Source organism: Heptranchias perlo, chromosome 7 (assembly GCF_035084215.1).
Source record: "Heptranchias perlo isolate sHepPer1 chromosome 7, sHepPer1.hap1, whole genome shotgun sequence".
Lineage (NCBI taxonomy): Eukaryota > Metazoa > Chordata > Chondrichthyes > Hexanchiformes > Hexanchidae > Heptranchias > Heptranchias perlo.
Window position 1 is genome coordinate 76771471 of NC_090331.1, and position 15981 is coordinate 76787451.

General features: G+C 40.6%; 1 protein-coding gene across 2 annotated transcripts in view; it reads right to left on the minus strand.

Annotated features, from left to right (window-relative positions):
- vps8 (VPS8 subunit of CORVET complex) overlaps positions 1 to 15981 on the minus strand; it is a 624186-nt gene that overhangs the window by 463448 nt on the left and 144757 nt on the right. For both annotated transcript variants that reach the window (XM_067987929.1, XM_067987930.1), the window contains exons 26-27: positions 15266 to 15385; positions 4607 to 4678 (exon numbers count right to left, since the gene is read on the minus strand). In XM_067987929.1, the coding sequence (XP_067844030.1) occupies positions 4607 to 4678; positions 15266 to 15385 (192 nt within the window). The remainder of the gene's footprint in view (positions 1 to 4606; positions 4679 to 15265; positions 15386 to 15981) is intronic.

Sequence of the window (15981 nt, forward strand, 5' to 3'; positions counted from 1 at the left end):
TTAAAGTTATGTTACCAGATGTTTGTCGGGTGCCAGTCTCGGCGTCCCCGATGGACAGGAACTCAAGGGTTCGGCTGAGCTTCAGCGCCTCCTGCTCCGGCTCTATGAGGACGACGATTTGGTTCGGCCGCCCTCCGGTCTTCGCCCTCTCGCATGCATTTTGCGCTCTCTTCTCCTAAAAGGGGAGAAAGAAGAAACGTGTGAGTGAGTGATGGTGACAAAGCCAACCGATGAATGCATTGGTTTGGGTGAGGCTGACCGTGAAAGAGATGCATCAGAGAGTGAGTATGAGATACAGCCATGACATTGGATGAGGATTGGGTTGAGTGGTAGTGGTGGGATGACTAATGGGGAGGTGAGGAAGTGCTGAAGAATTGCAGATAAGTTGAGGATGAGCCTTAAGTGGGTGTGAGGAGTGATGTGATAGAGTAGTGTTGGCAGTGCAGAATGAGTTGGGGGGTGGGGGCGGTGATATGGAAGATGGAATGGAGGAGTGTCAGTAAGAGAATGAGTAAGTGTACTCACTTTGGATGACCTAGTTAGGTCATTGAAGCGCTTCCTGCACTGAATCCAGGTGCGGGAGATGTTTCTGCTGCTGGTGACCTCATCTGCCACCTCGAGCCAGGCCTTCTTGGTGGCAGAGGCAGGCCACTTCCTCCCATCCGCCGGGTAAAACAGATCCCTCCTCCTCCTCACTCCATCCAGTAGCACCTGGAGTGAGGCATCATTGAACCAAGGAGCAGCCTTGCCCCTGTGCTGCTCCATTGTGGTGTTTGGGTGTTTGCTCCAGCAAAAGCCATTGGAGCAATAGCCCTTTAAATAGAGCTCCTCCAGCTGACAGCCTGTGATGCGGGTGCACAGTCCGCCCGCTGCACAGCTTTCGGACGGCAAACCCGGAAGCCACATTAATTGGCACCAATTGAATTGCGATCGCGTGAGAAACGGACATTTTTTATTGGTTGGTTACCCGGGGGCCCACTCACTCCCCGCTGCCATCCCGCCTCCACTCTAATATCAGGGCCATAATTTCAAAATTTTACTTCAGAATCTTTTTCCCAGCAAGGCCAATGTGAGACCAGTGGAGATTCAGTACTTTTGTTAAATACAAAATCAGTAGCATAGATTGTAAGACCATTCAAATAAAATGGAACTATTATCACATCATTCAAACAGTGAGATAATGAAAAGCAATGACTGTCAACAGAAACAAATGAGAATTAGTAGGTTCACTTTCCAACACATCCCCTTTTCAGAGGGAGGAAAAGTTACTCTCCAAATCCATTCACCTACTGAATAATTCAAGTTTGCTTAAAGTGCTGATTCGGCCAATGGATGTGACTAGGCTCATAGCTCAGCACAGTTTTCTTCCAGTCACAAGAGTTATTTTGCGATGAGACTCAGAACTCATGGTGAATAAAGAGTCATGCAAACTTTGAAGGGCTTGATGAAACTGTACCTTCAGACACTGAGAGCTGATTAACTTACTCATTCTTACCCAAGCGCTTGGCATTTATTTATTGAAATTTCATTCAGCTTTCTAAAAAGGGGGGGGAAAAAAAACTATTGAGCAATGAATGTCCAGGATAAATTCAAGAGGGACCTCAGGAGAAACTGTTTATCACAACTGACCGATGTACACCAAGGTACAGCCAGTGCTGCGAAGGCTTTTTTTTAAACCATTTAGTGAAGTAATACAGTGCCACAGTTTTTATCTCTTAGACAATCAATCCGTTTAGTATTTTTGAGCTTGAGATATGCATTTTGCTAGTATTTCTCACTAGCATGAACTGAACCACAAGTTAAAATTTTGTGTTTGGGAATCTGCTATCAGCATGTAAGGGTTTCTCTCTGGAACAAAGTGCTCTCATGAGTGTGCAGGTTCTGACAGCAAGGTCTTGGCTCAGATTTTTAAAAACATGTTGCTCATTGAGTATTCCACTTGTGTTCAACAAAAACAATCAGCAGCTTTTTCACAAAAAAAAATGCAAAATTCCACCCCCCCCCCCAAAGTTATGTTGGCATTGTTCTCAGATAGAATATCACCAAGTTTGTCACAGATAGGAGTTCATCTCTATTAAGATATTTTACTACAATGTGACGTGGACGTACAATTACAACATTATTAAACACCTTGCTGTGGGTCTGGAGTCACATATAGGCCAGACAGGGTAAGGACGACAGGTTTCCTTCCCGAAAGGACATTAGTGAACCAGATGGGTTTTTACAACAATCCGGTAGTTTCATGGCCACCATTACTGATACTAGTTTTTTTTTATTCCAGACTATTTTATTTAATTAATTGAATTTAAATTCCCCAGCTGCCGTGGCAAGATTTGAACTCATGACTCCGGATTATTAGTCCAGGCCTCTGGATTATTAGTCCAGTAACATAACTACTATGCTACTAAGAGTAGTACTTGCTGCTCTCTCCGCAATGGAGAGAGTAGCAAGTAATTTGGTGACGAAAAGCAATGAGGATTTGGGGGTAATGGGTTTTTGGGGTAGAGAACTGAAGTGACATAAAGGGACAGTGAATAGTCAAGGAGGGGATAGAGAGTGGTGAGCACGTGGGATGGGGGATGTAATGGTGAAAATTTGCGTTAAGGGGTATGGCAAGTAAAGATCGGAAGTATAGCAAGTAATTGGAGACAGAGTAGTTAATGTTTTCAGGGAAAGGTAGTGACTATGGAGGTAACGAGTAGTTGAAGGGTGGGTAGTGGGATATTGGGGCAGTGAGTTTTGAGGGATTGAATAAGGTGTGTGGTGGATGAGCAGTGGCACAGTTGTCATTTGGGGCAGTGAATAGTTGGGAGCTAGGCAATGGGGACAGCAGGCATGGGGGTAGTCAAGCAGAGAAAGCAGAACATGTTTGCTTGCATACGGCAGATAGATACATAGCTGGGACAGAGATTAATTAGAATGGTGACATTTTCTGACCAACAAAACACAGATGACTGTAATCTAAAGCTTTTATATTTACCTGAATTCAATTCAGTTGTTTTTTGTTTGGATAAACAAAATAAACACAAATTATTTGACAGCATAAGTAAGATGCGAAGAAAGACACTGGGCTCAATTTTGAAATGGTGGCGGGTTGGCAGCAGGGGGAAGGTGCGCGTGGCAAACCCCAATAAAAAAAATACCTTTTCCGACACAGTTGCAATGTAATTGATAGTGATTAAAGTTCTTTCCAGATTTCACTCCCAGCTGGGGCAGGGGGGCAGGGGAAGAGTGGGAGATCGGGGTGGGGGGGATGGAGAGTGGCAGATCAGAGAAGGACATTGGTGGGGAGGGGGGAGAGGGGGAGATCGGAGAGGGAGACATCGGAGCAGGGTGGAAAAGTAGGTTTATTTTGTTTTTTTAAATTTATGCAATGTTTTTTTATTTAATTTATTTTGTTTATTTTTTGCCTGATCCGACCCTTCATGCCTGGTTTCACCAGGCGTGAATCGGAAGCCGTGGGAAAGCCACCCAGGTAAGTTTAAAATCGTTTCAACTATCTACTACGTTAGAAATAAAGTACCTTAAGTACCTCAATGAGGTACATTTGGTTCTTTAACTATCATCCCGCCAGCCCCAACACACCCGCAATTTGATTTTAAAATTGAGCCCACTTTCTCTCTCTCTTTCTCTGTGTGAGCAAATCTCTTTCTCTAAAGTAAAAATCAAGCTTTTGATCATTTAAATCTGAAATGTTATCTGAAGATTTTAAAATTCATTTTGCAACATTTCTGGCAGCTCTAAATAGCCAGCTTTGCCATGAATCATGAAAATATCTAGAATTTTCCTCAGGTAACCATCCACTTCAGATTAAAGTACTAAAGTTATTTGTATATGTTATTAACTTTTTAATATAAAATGACCTCTGGCACAGAGGCTCTGAAGTAAAAATTAAGGACTTAGTTTGAATATGAATCTATTCTTTGAATAAAACTGTTAAAATTCATTCTGCAGCTGGTTTTCAAATTATTTGGAAAAGCAAAACAACTCAAATTTTATTAATGTTTAATGAATGAATCTTCAAGTTTTACAGATAATTATCCTAATGCACACTAGGAAATTCTGCAGTCGGTACATGCTCAGGCTACAACATCCAGGGAATTGCATGCACAGAATAAAAGCTGTGAGGAAAATCATCAACTGCAAGTCCAGGCTTTTGTGAGAGGGTCATGCCTTCAAACATATAAAGGTACTCAGGCACAAAAATATTTTTATGAAGTTTAATCAAGTTATCGTGAAATACGTAATTGTTTATCCTTATTGAACTAAACACTCTTTTTACATATTAGTAATTTTAGTCACTGAGGGAAAAATGACAGCTGAAAGGATTTGACTGGTAGAGAGGTGGGAACTGGTGCGATGAAGTACAAGATCCACTTTCTTTTTTTGGTGTTAGCTCCCAACTAATAGAGTAGAAACAAAATAATCTGGCTGCAATTTTTGATGCTAGACCACTATTTACAGCAGCAAAGAAAGTTAAGATGCATTTTATTGGACAGAAACAATTCGATAGTTGTAATGAAATGATAATACACTCCATAATTGATTAATAAAGGACCAAACCATTGAGGAAGCCATTGCAGAGATTTTGTTCAAGAATTCTTACCTTGAGTAAGATATCCACAATCCTCTGCTGATGTTCCACTGCTTGTTTATCATTTCTAAAGTCTTCAAAGGTCTATTTAAAACAAGATATTTCAATCAAATTTCCCTGCAATGTATCTATTACATTCAAACTTGAATTTATGGGAATTTTTGGGAGACGAAATAGGGGGAAAGAAAAATTTCCTTCATTATGATTTTTATATTACTCCCCTTTAAGAATTTCTCATTGCATCTTATTCTCCTTTAGCCAGGAGAAAAATGGTCTGAGTGGCAGGTATCTCCACAACTATCATCAACACTGCTCCATAATTGACAGATGGGACACTATAAAATGGCAAAGGCAGCCTTTCAAATCAGATAAAACCCAACTGTTATTATTCACAAATTTGGGGAAAGAATAAAATGACAGCAGAAATAGATGTTATTTTGAAATAAAAATTATAAGGAAGTTAACCTAGAAACATAGAAAATAGGAGCAGGAGTAGGCTATTTGGCCCTTCGAGCCTGCTCCGCCATTCATTATGATCATGGCTGATCCTTTATCTCAATACCATATTCCCGCGCTCTCCCCATACCCCCTTGATGCCTTTTGTGTCGAGAAATCTATCTAGCTCCTTCTTAAATATATTCAGTGTCTTGGCCTCCACAGCCTTCTGTGGTAGAGAATTCCATAGGTTCACCACCCTCTGAGTGAAGAAATTTCTCCTCCTCTCAGTCCTAAATGTCCTACCCCGTATCCTGAGACTGTGACACCTCGTTCTGGACCCCCCAGCCAGGGGAAACATCCTCCCTACATCCAGTCTGTCTAGCCCTGTCAGAATTGTATATGTTTCAATGAGATCACCTCTCATTCTTCTAAACTCTAGTGAATACAGGCTTAGTCGACCCAATCTTTCCTCATTCGACAGTCCTGCCATCCCAGAAATAATTCTGGTGAACCTTCGCTGCACTCCCTCTATGGCAAGTATATCCTTTCTTAGTTAAGGAGACCAAAACTGCGCACAATACTCCAGGTGTGGTCTCACCAAGGCTCTGTATAACTGCAGTAAGACACCCTTGCTCCTGTACTCAAATCCTCTTGCAATGAAGGCCAACGTACCATTTGCCTTCCTAACTGCTTGCACTAGAATACTAGAATATATAATTTAAGGTATTATACCATGGGGCTTATGGATAGCCACTTTTTTTCAACAATCTGAGCCTCCTGTGCTTTTCTTTACAGGCTCTTAACACATTTTTAAAAAAAATACTAGATACTAAATGCATGTAAATATTTGAGCTAATTTGTAAATGGCAACCTGCAATTGCTTGTGATGGGAAATCAATCTGCAATGGCTATTTAATTCAGATCGTTTGAAGCCAAATATCCAGTTTCTTAATAGGTTTTTCCACTGGCTCTTTGTATTTAATCCAATACAGCACTTCTTGTAACTTACGAGTTAAAAATAATGAGCCTATAATATGACTAAAAATGCCAATCAGTATGAATGTCAACAAATCACATTTTGTTGAATTTACTAGTTTCAAACTTTGTAAGTCTGGAGAGGTGTTTCTTTTATTAAAAACTTAACATTCAAAAAGAAATCCTGAATATGCACTTTAAATATCATCAGGTTTAAACGGTACTGTTTATAATAAGGTGAATAATTTTAGCCTTGCTTTTCATATCTACTGTTTAACTTGTGGCATCATTCAGGGGAAAAGCTCATGGGAAAAGAGGGAAGCATCACTGTTGGAAAATATTGTTACTGCTACCAAGGGTTGTTAATCCTTTTTAATAATATTTCACTTGGTTCGAACACAAGTGTGAGTGTAACAGCAAGCTTTATTACAGACCCAAGAACAATGTTCAAATACAGTTATATTAAACAACATGCATTGGTACAACCTGTTTTTTCCCGCGCACTTCACGATGATCAAGCTTGGCCTCCATCGGGTTGTGGACCTCCGACCGTCCCGAGATCTCTAAAATTGGGGTCCCAAATACCCTGTTTTTATATTATTCAGCTGTTATGTTCTGCTGATATCAGTTCTATGGTGCTAGACTACTACAGCAGTCTTTCAATTATATGTTCTATGGTGCTAACGTTTCAGCAGTCTTTCAGTGATAATCAGTTCTATGGTGCTAGACTGCTTCAGCGGTCTTTTAATGATCCAAGTAATTTCAATTGTTCATAGTAATTTTATCCCTTAACTAGCTGCAGACTTCATGACCCAGCGTGTCTTTGTCAACCCAGAGCTGAGGTGCTCCGTCTCCATAAACCGCCCTCTTGGAAATGCCTGGGGCTTGTCGGGAATACTTGATTATGTTTTTGGTATAAACTATATTTTTACATCTTATTTGTGTCCCTGCAGTGGGCACGAGTTGTGTAAGTGATTGTAATACGTGAGACTTATTATAAAGCGGTTCCAAAGTAATTAGACATCTGGGGAGGAGTGAAGGCTTGGAACCGAAAAGCTGATTCCTCGGTGTGTGTGTATATATATATATATATATATATATATATAGATATCTTTGCAGAAACCATGCCAGATATGCAAGAAGGTTTGGTGTCGACACTTCAGAAATACGTCAACGGTAAATTAGGGTTATGTAGAACATTGATAAAAGATACTGATAATATAAAAGACTTAGAGGTCCTGCTACAAACCCTCACTAAGGAAAAGAAACTTAAGAAAGATGATTGGAAAGCAGTCCTCTTACTGTGGCAAACTCTACAGATAACCAAATTAAAGACAGAATTAAGTAGACAAGGGGAGATCATTAAACAGCGTGATATAGAAGCGGAAGAAAGTCAGAAAGTATTGGCCGACAAAACATTGTGCTGTGAAACTCTCGCGGATGTCAGTATCCTGGCTGCAGACAGATAGTAGCAATAAGGCTTGGAAAGGCACGGGAGAGTACAGGGCGGACCTAGCAGAACAAAAGAAGCTATTGGGGATAGCAGGAAAATAGGAAATCCAGAAATATCTGTATGTAATTATGGGAATTGAGCAGCTCTTGCCCCTGATGGAGGGAGAGGAGCTGTTTAAAACAGTGAGAGAATAAAGAGTTCTCTGTAGACAAAGGATGGAAGCTATTGTGCTATGCTGCTCATTTCTGTGGGGAGAGAACCGCAAATGATGTGGCCAAATACATATGGGAAAATTCTCATTGGAAAATGAGTTAGTCTGGAACCGGGTAAAATCCTGTTGGAACAAGGCGGGTCAGATGCAGTCAATGGCTGCTACTGCCTCTGAGGATTTTAAAAAAGAGATTGTGCAGGAGGACGTGGAGTTACTATCAGCAGAGTTAATATCAGGCCTTTCACAGCAGACAAACATTGTAAAAGAGTTCCATAAAAAACTACGGGATGGACACTTGAGGTGTAACAAAAGGGTTAGGAAAAAGAGAAAGAAGTTAAAAGCCCACAGCAAAAATTAAAATTACTGAGAGAAAGAAATAGGATAAGTGTTTTCAGCATTTTCTGATTCTATTTGAAAAGGAAAAGACTGCTGGATTTTGTTTTCAGTCTCTGAAAGTGGTTGTGAATGTGTGAAAGTTTGCTGTCGACTACATGATCTTGAAAGTTAACGGTGATGTTATCAATAGATAACCTGTTTAGCAGAACTGCTGCTCGTTTCTGTTTTTGATTTTTAACTGATTTGGAGTAATTGACAGGTTAAGTGTTTGATTAAATTATATGACTGGTTTTCTTTGGGTAGCCACGACAGACAACTAGTTATTTAAACTATGTGGATATTCCTTGGGCTCGAGACCTGGGATTATCACATAAAATTTGGCACTCTCTGAGTTCATAATCCATTACAGGGATCAATATTTTTAAGATGCGTGAAAGCTTGAATAAGGTTTTCAACTATGTTCGTTTCATTTTAAGAGTGTGCCCCCAAAGTATTGAGATTTGAAGAAAACATTTGTACAAAATACTTTTTTCTTAATTTGGTCACTGCAAGTCATATATTTTATACTTGCCATCTAGATGAATAAATAATTGTGTCAGATATTAACCAAGAGCATATATTACACCTTGCAGGGATATTACCTACTACCATGATTGAACCATGAACCTATTGCTAGCTATTGTGTTGGGCTGAGTCTTGCCCTCTGTGAAGCTGAACACCTTTAGGACAGCTGGGTCTTTGTCGTCACGAGTTATACCACCATTGATAACCAAGCCATGGTCAACATGGGACTTTTTGGCACATGTACCAGCAGGTAAAGGGCTTCGATTGATTTGTACATGTGTTGGCAAGGGAAAAGAACCAATTGCTATCAAGTGGTATTGGATGAGTGCGACCACCAGTAAAGACCGTGACATTGGGCCTTTTGGCATACCCTACCTGGGCGACACTAAGAACACCTTTGCATTCCCTAATGGGACACGGGTAATGACTTGCTCTCTCGATTTCCCTCAGGTCTGGAAGCGACATGCTGATTGCTATGGGTGCATACCCAGTAAAGGAGGCAGTAGGAGGTCATGCTGGTCCTTCTGCTCTTAAGTAATCAAGAATGCGGAGTTGTCAGATGCAACCACCCATTCAGCCTCTACCAGATGCCCGTTTGCGGACAATGGTCCCAGCAATGGCTTATTCGTTCTCAAAACATATCAGACCCTATATAACAATGTGAGATTTGGAATCTTCCCTGTTCTGTTTAATTTTTCAAAAATTGTTCTGTTACCAGGTGTGTGTAATGAAACTTATGAGAAACTCTACCAACAGATGTTGTCCAAGAAACTTAGACAGTTTATGGAGAGAAACTCAGGTCGAGATATAGCTGCAGTCCCAAGGAATAACCCCACACCCCCCCAGAAGACAGAGACGAAGATGGGAAGTGGCTAAATGGTTGGGTATAGGGCGACAGCAGGGATGGCCACTTGGAACAGGATAGATATAGAGAGCATGTGAGAACAAGATGAAGCCATGCGAAAGCAATTAAAGGGCATTATGAAAGGGGGAGAAAAGGGTAGTGACAGGGTTGTTGGATGAACAACACCACGTTTTAGTATCTTTGAAGGAGATGGTTGACAATTTTTGGCAGACTCAGGAGAAAATTAATGAAGTAATAAGTGACCCAAAGACAAATAAGATTCAGATCTCGAAAGGGATCACGTGCAGCATGTAAAGCTTGTTTATGTTGTCTCAGGTGCAAAAGGGATTGGAAGATATTGAGAACAATCATATCCCTTCTTTTATAACTGATGAACAGCTAGATAAATGGACTGGTGATAATGGAGGAAACCATTGTAATATTAGGCGCTGGGATCTGTATACCCAGTGAAACACTCCTGTTAAGACAGGAAAGACGGACAAGTTTTTGCAGTGACTATTGCCAGTCCACACCTTTCACCTGATCAGAAGCCTTCAGAGATCTTCAAGGTGGAGTCCCATAGGCATCCTCGAAGATGACAAACATAAGGAATTAACCATCTAAAGTTATTAGTAAAGGAAGGTGAAACCTGGGTAGCACCAGATTTATCTTGCTGTACTTGGATCAAAAGGCACATGGATGTGCCGACATGATGTCAACCAGAACAGTGTCCCTGCTTGTGGTTTCAGCCTGGATGAGCACATCCCTAATTGTACCGTTAGTATTCAAAAATGGAAATTGGGACAGGCAAAGCACAGATACATGGGAAGAGTTCGTTACTGTGTGACGACATTGGACTTGGCTTACTGACACGGGAAACAGGAGTGACGTGTATTAACTCCATCATTTTGCTTTACCTGAGTTACCTACGAGAGTTGCGAGCTCAGTCCAGATTCCAGTTGAACATTCATAATGCTACGGAAATTCAGGTGGAAATCAATTTAAAGGAGGAAGCTCAGAAGGTGGTTATACAGTTTGGACATCCAATTCCACCACGTCACTGAGTCTTAAAACTATACTTGCCCAGATGGTCAAATCTGAACGACATCTAATTGATCTGCAACAAGGAAATGCGGCCTTAGAAAAGGATGTAGGTAGCTAGAGGAACATAAATGGTGGGAAATAGCATATAACGCAGGACAGCACCCTTGGGCTAGAATTTCTCTCACAGGTTTTAATCCTTGCTCAGTTTGTTCTTATTATAATTGCTATTACAATGCTTTGTGTAGTATTTTCAATGTATAAAAAGCTGAAGGTACAAATATCTCTATCCACTCGTGGACAAGAATTGTGGTACAACTATTAGTTATTTTTCAATGCTGTGTATTGTTGCAGGTGACCATCTTGTACATATTGCTTGGGCTGGCCCTTACTAGATTGTAGGAGGAAACAAAGAGCCTGGTTAGAGAAGAGCTCTATCAAGTATGACAAACAGATGAAATGAGACAAATGGGGCCGTTGAAGCAATGACCCAGATTGGTTCCACTCAGATTCAAAAAGGAGAGAGATGCAAGAATTTGTCTACACCAAAAACATAGTTAAGTATCCCAACAAGCCCCAGGTATTTCCAAGAGGGCGGTTTATGGAAATGGAGCACCTCAGCTCTGGGTTGACAAAGACATGCTGGATCATGAAGTCTGCAGCTAGATAAGGGATATGGTTATTAAGAACAATTGAAATTACTTGATCATTAAAAGACTGCTGAAGCAGTCTAGCACCATAGAACTGATATCAGCAGAACATAGCAGCCGAATAATATAAAAACAGGGCATGTGGGACCCCAATTTTAGAGCTCTTGGGACAGTCGGAGGTCCAGAACCCTACGAAAGCCAAGCTTGATCATCTTGAAGTCCGCATGAAAAACCAGGTTGTACAAATGCTTGTTGTTTGATATACTATTAGAACATCGTTCGTGGGTCTGTAATAAAGCTTGCTGTTACAAACACACTCGTGTCCGAACCAAGTGAAATATTATTGAAAAGGATTAACAACCCTTGGTAGCAGTAATAATATTTTACAACAATAACAATCTTGGCCAGGTTCCAGGTGTTTGTACAATAAAGCAGCTTAACAATTCATACCTGGCCTCATCTCACCAAAGTGGTTTTTTTGGCCGTCTTTGGAAACATGAGAGCATGGCAAAAAAATCAGGAAGAGGTATATAACGGGTGGCTGATCCGATGTCAGCCGTTTCCCACAATCGCCAAAAGTTTAATTTACTCCCACAGTGTCCAGTTAAAATCATAAGGGAGCCATACTGGTGCTCCTGTGGGTTATGCTATCATAAAGTTAGATATTGGAGAATATGGGCACATTCCTTAATGTAAGATGTGCAGACCGCTTACAGGAGTGACCAGAATCACTGAATCTGAGAGAACATCTAAGACGGACCTGAAATTTGCAACAAGCGCTTTATCACATCCTCAGGACATCCCAAAGTATTTCACAGCCATCAATTTCATGTTCTGTTCTCGGTTCGGCAGACATCAACTATCAGTGGATTATGTAGTCTGGATGCTTGACAACGGTTGCAAGTTGATTGATAGTTATGATGGTATTATTTATTATTTATTTATTGGGAAGCAATCATCATTTTTCATACACTAATAACCACACAGCATAACTTCAAGCTTGTATGTTTAATGAAGCAGTGGGGCATGTCATTATTTTAATCCTTCTTAGCTTCCTTGGAACATTTTAATTCACTGTACCATTTTTCTGAATTAGCATTCTGTCACACTAGCATCACTACAAAACAATATGTACTTAGGCATAATTACAGTGGTACAATTAGCAAGATGTTTGGCACTTAGCCAATGTGGGAGGACTGACTACAATCAAAGTAAAACTATTCTCTGGTTTCTGTTCAAACTATGGAATATGTATGTCTTAATTTTCATGCAAAGGCTGAAACATGATGTACTTTGTAACTGTTAATGGAAAGGATTTTTTTAAATCAATTTGGAAACCTAAGTGGTGAATTACAATAAAATTGAGACATACAAAACTATTGCAATATTTTAAGTTTTAGAATTTAACAAGGAGAATGAACAAGATGAGGTACGGCTATTTTACTGCTCACTTTAACAGCCAAATCCTCCTTTCCTATCAATAGCAAGCATATATTAAAATTAAAATAATCAGATTCAGATTTCCTAGCGCAGAAAATTTGAATCTGCTTAATTTAATGTGCACAATGCCGCTGATACTCTTCCCCAATGCTGCCTATGCTCAGTTGCACAGTATTGAACTTCAATGATTTGGGAACAATAAATGAACATAACATTTTTATTAATGCATGCTATAAACAGTTAACTCTGACTGAAAGTAAAACTGTAGGTATTAAAAAAGGCAATGCCATCAATTATCTACCTGACACACACCCCCAGCCACTCAAGAACTACTTAATTCCCACCCTACCAAATGGGTCTGTGTCCAGATTACATCAGTAGGATGCGGCCCTACTGTATTTCAAAGATTAAGGGATAGACCTAAAAACTAAAGATTGGTTTAGCGTGCATTTCAAGAATTATTTTAAAACAATTTAAGGGATCCAGTGGGATTAAACTTGGTAAATCAAAGAACCTCTTTAAATTTGTGGCTTAAGTTTTATCATTTATTTTAAGCACAAAGTTGCCCTGATAGATTGATATCCTGTCATTTTAGTTTCATTACATTAGGGGCCTGGGATAAATATAATGGAGATTAAGCATCTTGGAAGTTTTAGGAGCCAGCTGCCTCCTGAGATGAAACAAGTTGGCTAGAGTCCCCGAGAGTGGATATTTGACATGATCTGTGAAAGGAATGGATTACCAATGACCAAGTGTCCTTTTTGTCCATGTTTTATGTTTTCCATCATATTTCATACCTCTCATGGGGTCTTGGTATTTGGTATATCAGTTACACACAAAGAAATACATTTGGAGAGAAACATTCTTTAGAGCTAACACTGGCATCAGATTTAGATTAGTCATAATACAACCTAGGAGCTATTTACAACACACCTCCCATTCACCTTTGGCCAGATTTATTGTTCGATGTGTCTCTGAGCCTCCATTTGTGGCCTGCCTGACTGTAAAGGCGTTGAGTAAGTTGCAATTATTGTTGTTACCTCTTGCCCAAGCAATAGTGAAGGTGCTGCTATTAGGAGGCAAGGTTATCCCAACTTCCAAAGCACCTTGTTAGATTAGAACCACTAGTCTTGTTGTTTTCTTCCTCCACTTGCTGTGGGGAAATGCCTGGCTTCCACATGGCACAGGCCGATGTCCGTTGTTCCATATTGCAGTATTCAGAGAGTGGCTCTCAAACAAGACATAGAATCGGATTGGGATTGTGGCCCATGACAAAAAGTTTGATTAACACTGGCCTAGAAATTGGATTGCGCGGCGCCCGTTTTACAGGTGTAAAATGGGCACCTAAAGGTCCAATATGGCAGGCAGCGTGCATGTACTCATTCCGCACTGGAAATGTGCCATATTGGTTTGGACTCCTCTGTAGGCGTCCAGGGCAGTGCGTGAAATAGGCATTAGGCCCTTTGCATATTCAAATAGGGCGGCTGATGCCTGCACGAGGCCCCCTTTGCAAAATTCGATTGTGACTGATCGCAACTCGCACTGTGCGTGCTGCAATCAGTTTCTTCGGGCGCTTAGCAGCCTAAAAGGGACCTCTGGAGGCTGCCATCGGAAAGGTGGGTTTCAACTTTTTTTTTAAACTTACCTTATTTTGGAGCTGGGAGGAACAGCAGTGCTCCTCCCAGCTCCACATTAAATCCGCCGGCTGCTGCCAGCCACCACTCAGCCCCCACCCGACTGCCTCCCCTCTCTATCCGATTCAATCGGCATCCAAGTTGACTGATCTTGCTGCCCCCCGCCTTCACCCTCCCCAAGACTGGCGAGCTGCAGCTTGCTAGGAATAAGCAAATGAGGCCAGTGGACCAATTTGCCATGGTCCTGCTCCGACCTCACATCACATATTGCTGGCTGAGAACTGAATTAAAGCCAATATAAATTTCCGTTTTTATTAGCGTGTAACCTTATTTTATTTGTCTACTCTTTCCTTGTTGCTTCAATTTAAAGCTCGGAATCTATATTATTCTGCTTAACCAGGAGGGTGGGGTGGCTAAGCCAGCAGATTTTTCCAGATACACTTTAATTCATCCCTTCTGCTCACATTAGACGACCCATCAGGAACTGCATGCCTCAGGAGTCTGGAAGGGCACAAAACTAGTGGCTCCTCGCTCTCCATCTTCAGAAGTCCTGAGATAGACTGATGACTTTCTCTCTCCCAGAGAGTTACGGTACCTGCTTGCTTCGAGACAGGAACTTGAACTAGAGTTTCCTCATTGGTGGAACAACACTCGGATACTCACAAAAAAAACCCACTTACCTTTATTGAACTCTGAAGTCTAATGGCAAACAGAAGCTCAATGACATGTTCAGCCATCGAGCATTTAATACTGATGTGCATGAGCTCCCCTGATCGCTTAGTTGGTGAATGTGTTGCCTAATATGAAACTAATGGAGAGCTGCTAGCACCCATGATAAGCCATCAAGAATCAAAGGAGGGTACAAAGTTATGAAAAAAAACTGGTGTGAACAGCTCACCTTCTTCATACCTATTCATCTGTCATCAACCTCTACAAATCAGCAGCTCAATTTAATTAAGGACACCTAATTTAATTTTCTCACACTTGTATGCCTGGTGAACTACCAGTAAAGGCAATGTATAAAATTTGAACACACATTTTAAATGAGACTGTGATTGAAATTGACAAAAATAAAAATATCTTACCAGTGCCAATACATTAAGGAACTCTCGAGTGTCAAAGTGAAGGAGTGTTCTGATCTGAGGGTACAACTCTTCATCAGAGGCTACTTCAGTGGAGTGCAAACGGATCAGAAATTCAAAGACCTGAATCCACACCAAAAAACAAAAAAGAAAACACAAATATCAAAGAGATGTGAATTAGCATCATCTTTCAGGTGTACTTTCAAAAGATGCTACATAAAAAGGCTTTTGGTTCTCAACAAAGCTTTCAGAACACAAGATATCCATTCGAAAATGGCAATGGAACATTTGTAATGAGCTGTTGTGCATTAAACCTAAGCTCATGGCTGCTGTATAATTGCCCTGGCTGAAGCAATGAATAGACAGCAAATCCTTTTAATTGCCCAGCACAGCTTCAAAGACGATTAAAAAGCAAACTGACATATCCCAGTAAAGGGAAGTTCATTGTCCTGAGTTGCTCCATGATTCTAACTGTGATAGACAGATAGTATCTCATGAAACATTAACTCTGTTTCTCTCTCCACAGATGCTACCAGAACCTGCTGAGTGTTTCCAGCATTTTCTGTTTTTATTTCAGATTTCCAGCATCCGCAGTATTTTGCTTTTGTTTTAGTATCCCATGTTGTTTTGTACTTGGTTTACAAATACCAGTGAGATGCAATGGAGTAGCAGACATTGTGTAGAACTTCTCCTGTAACATTTTTAAGTTCTGTTCACTG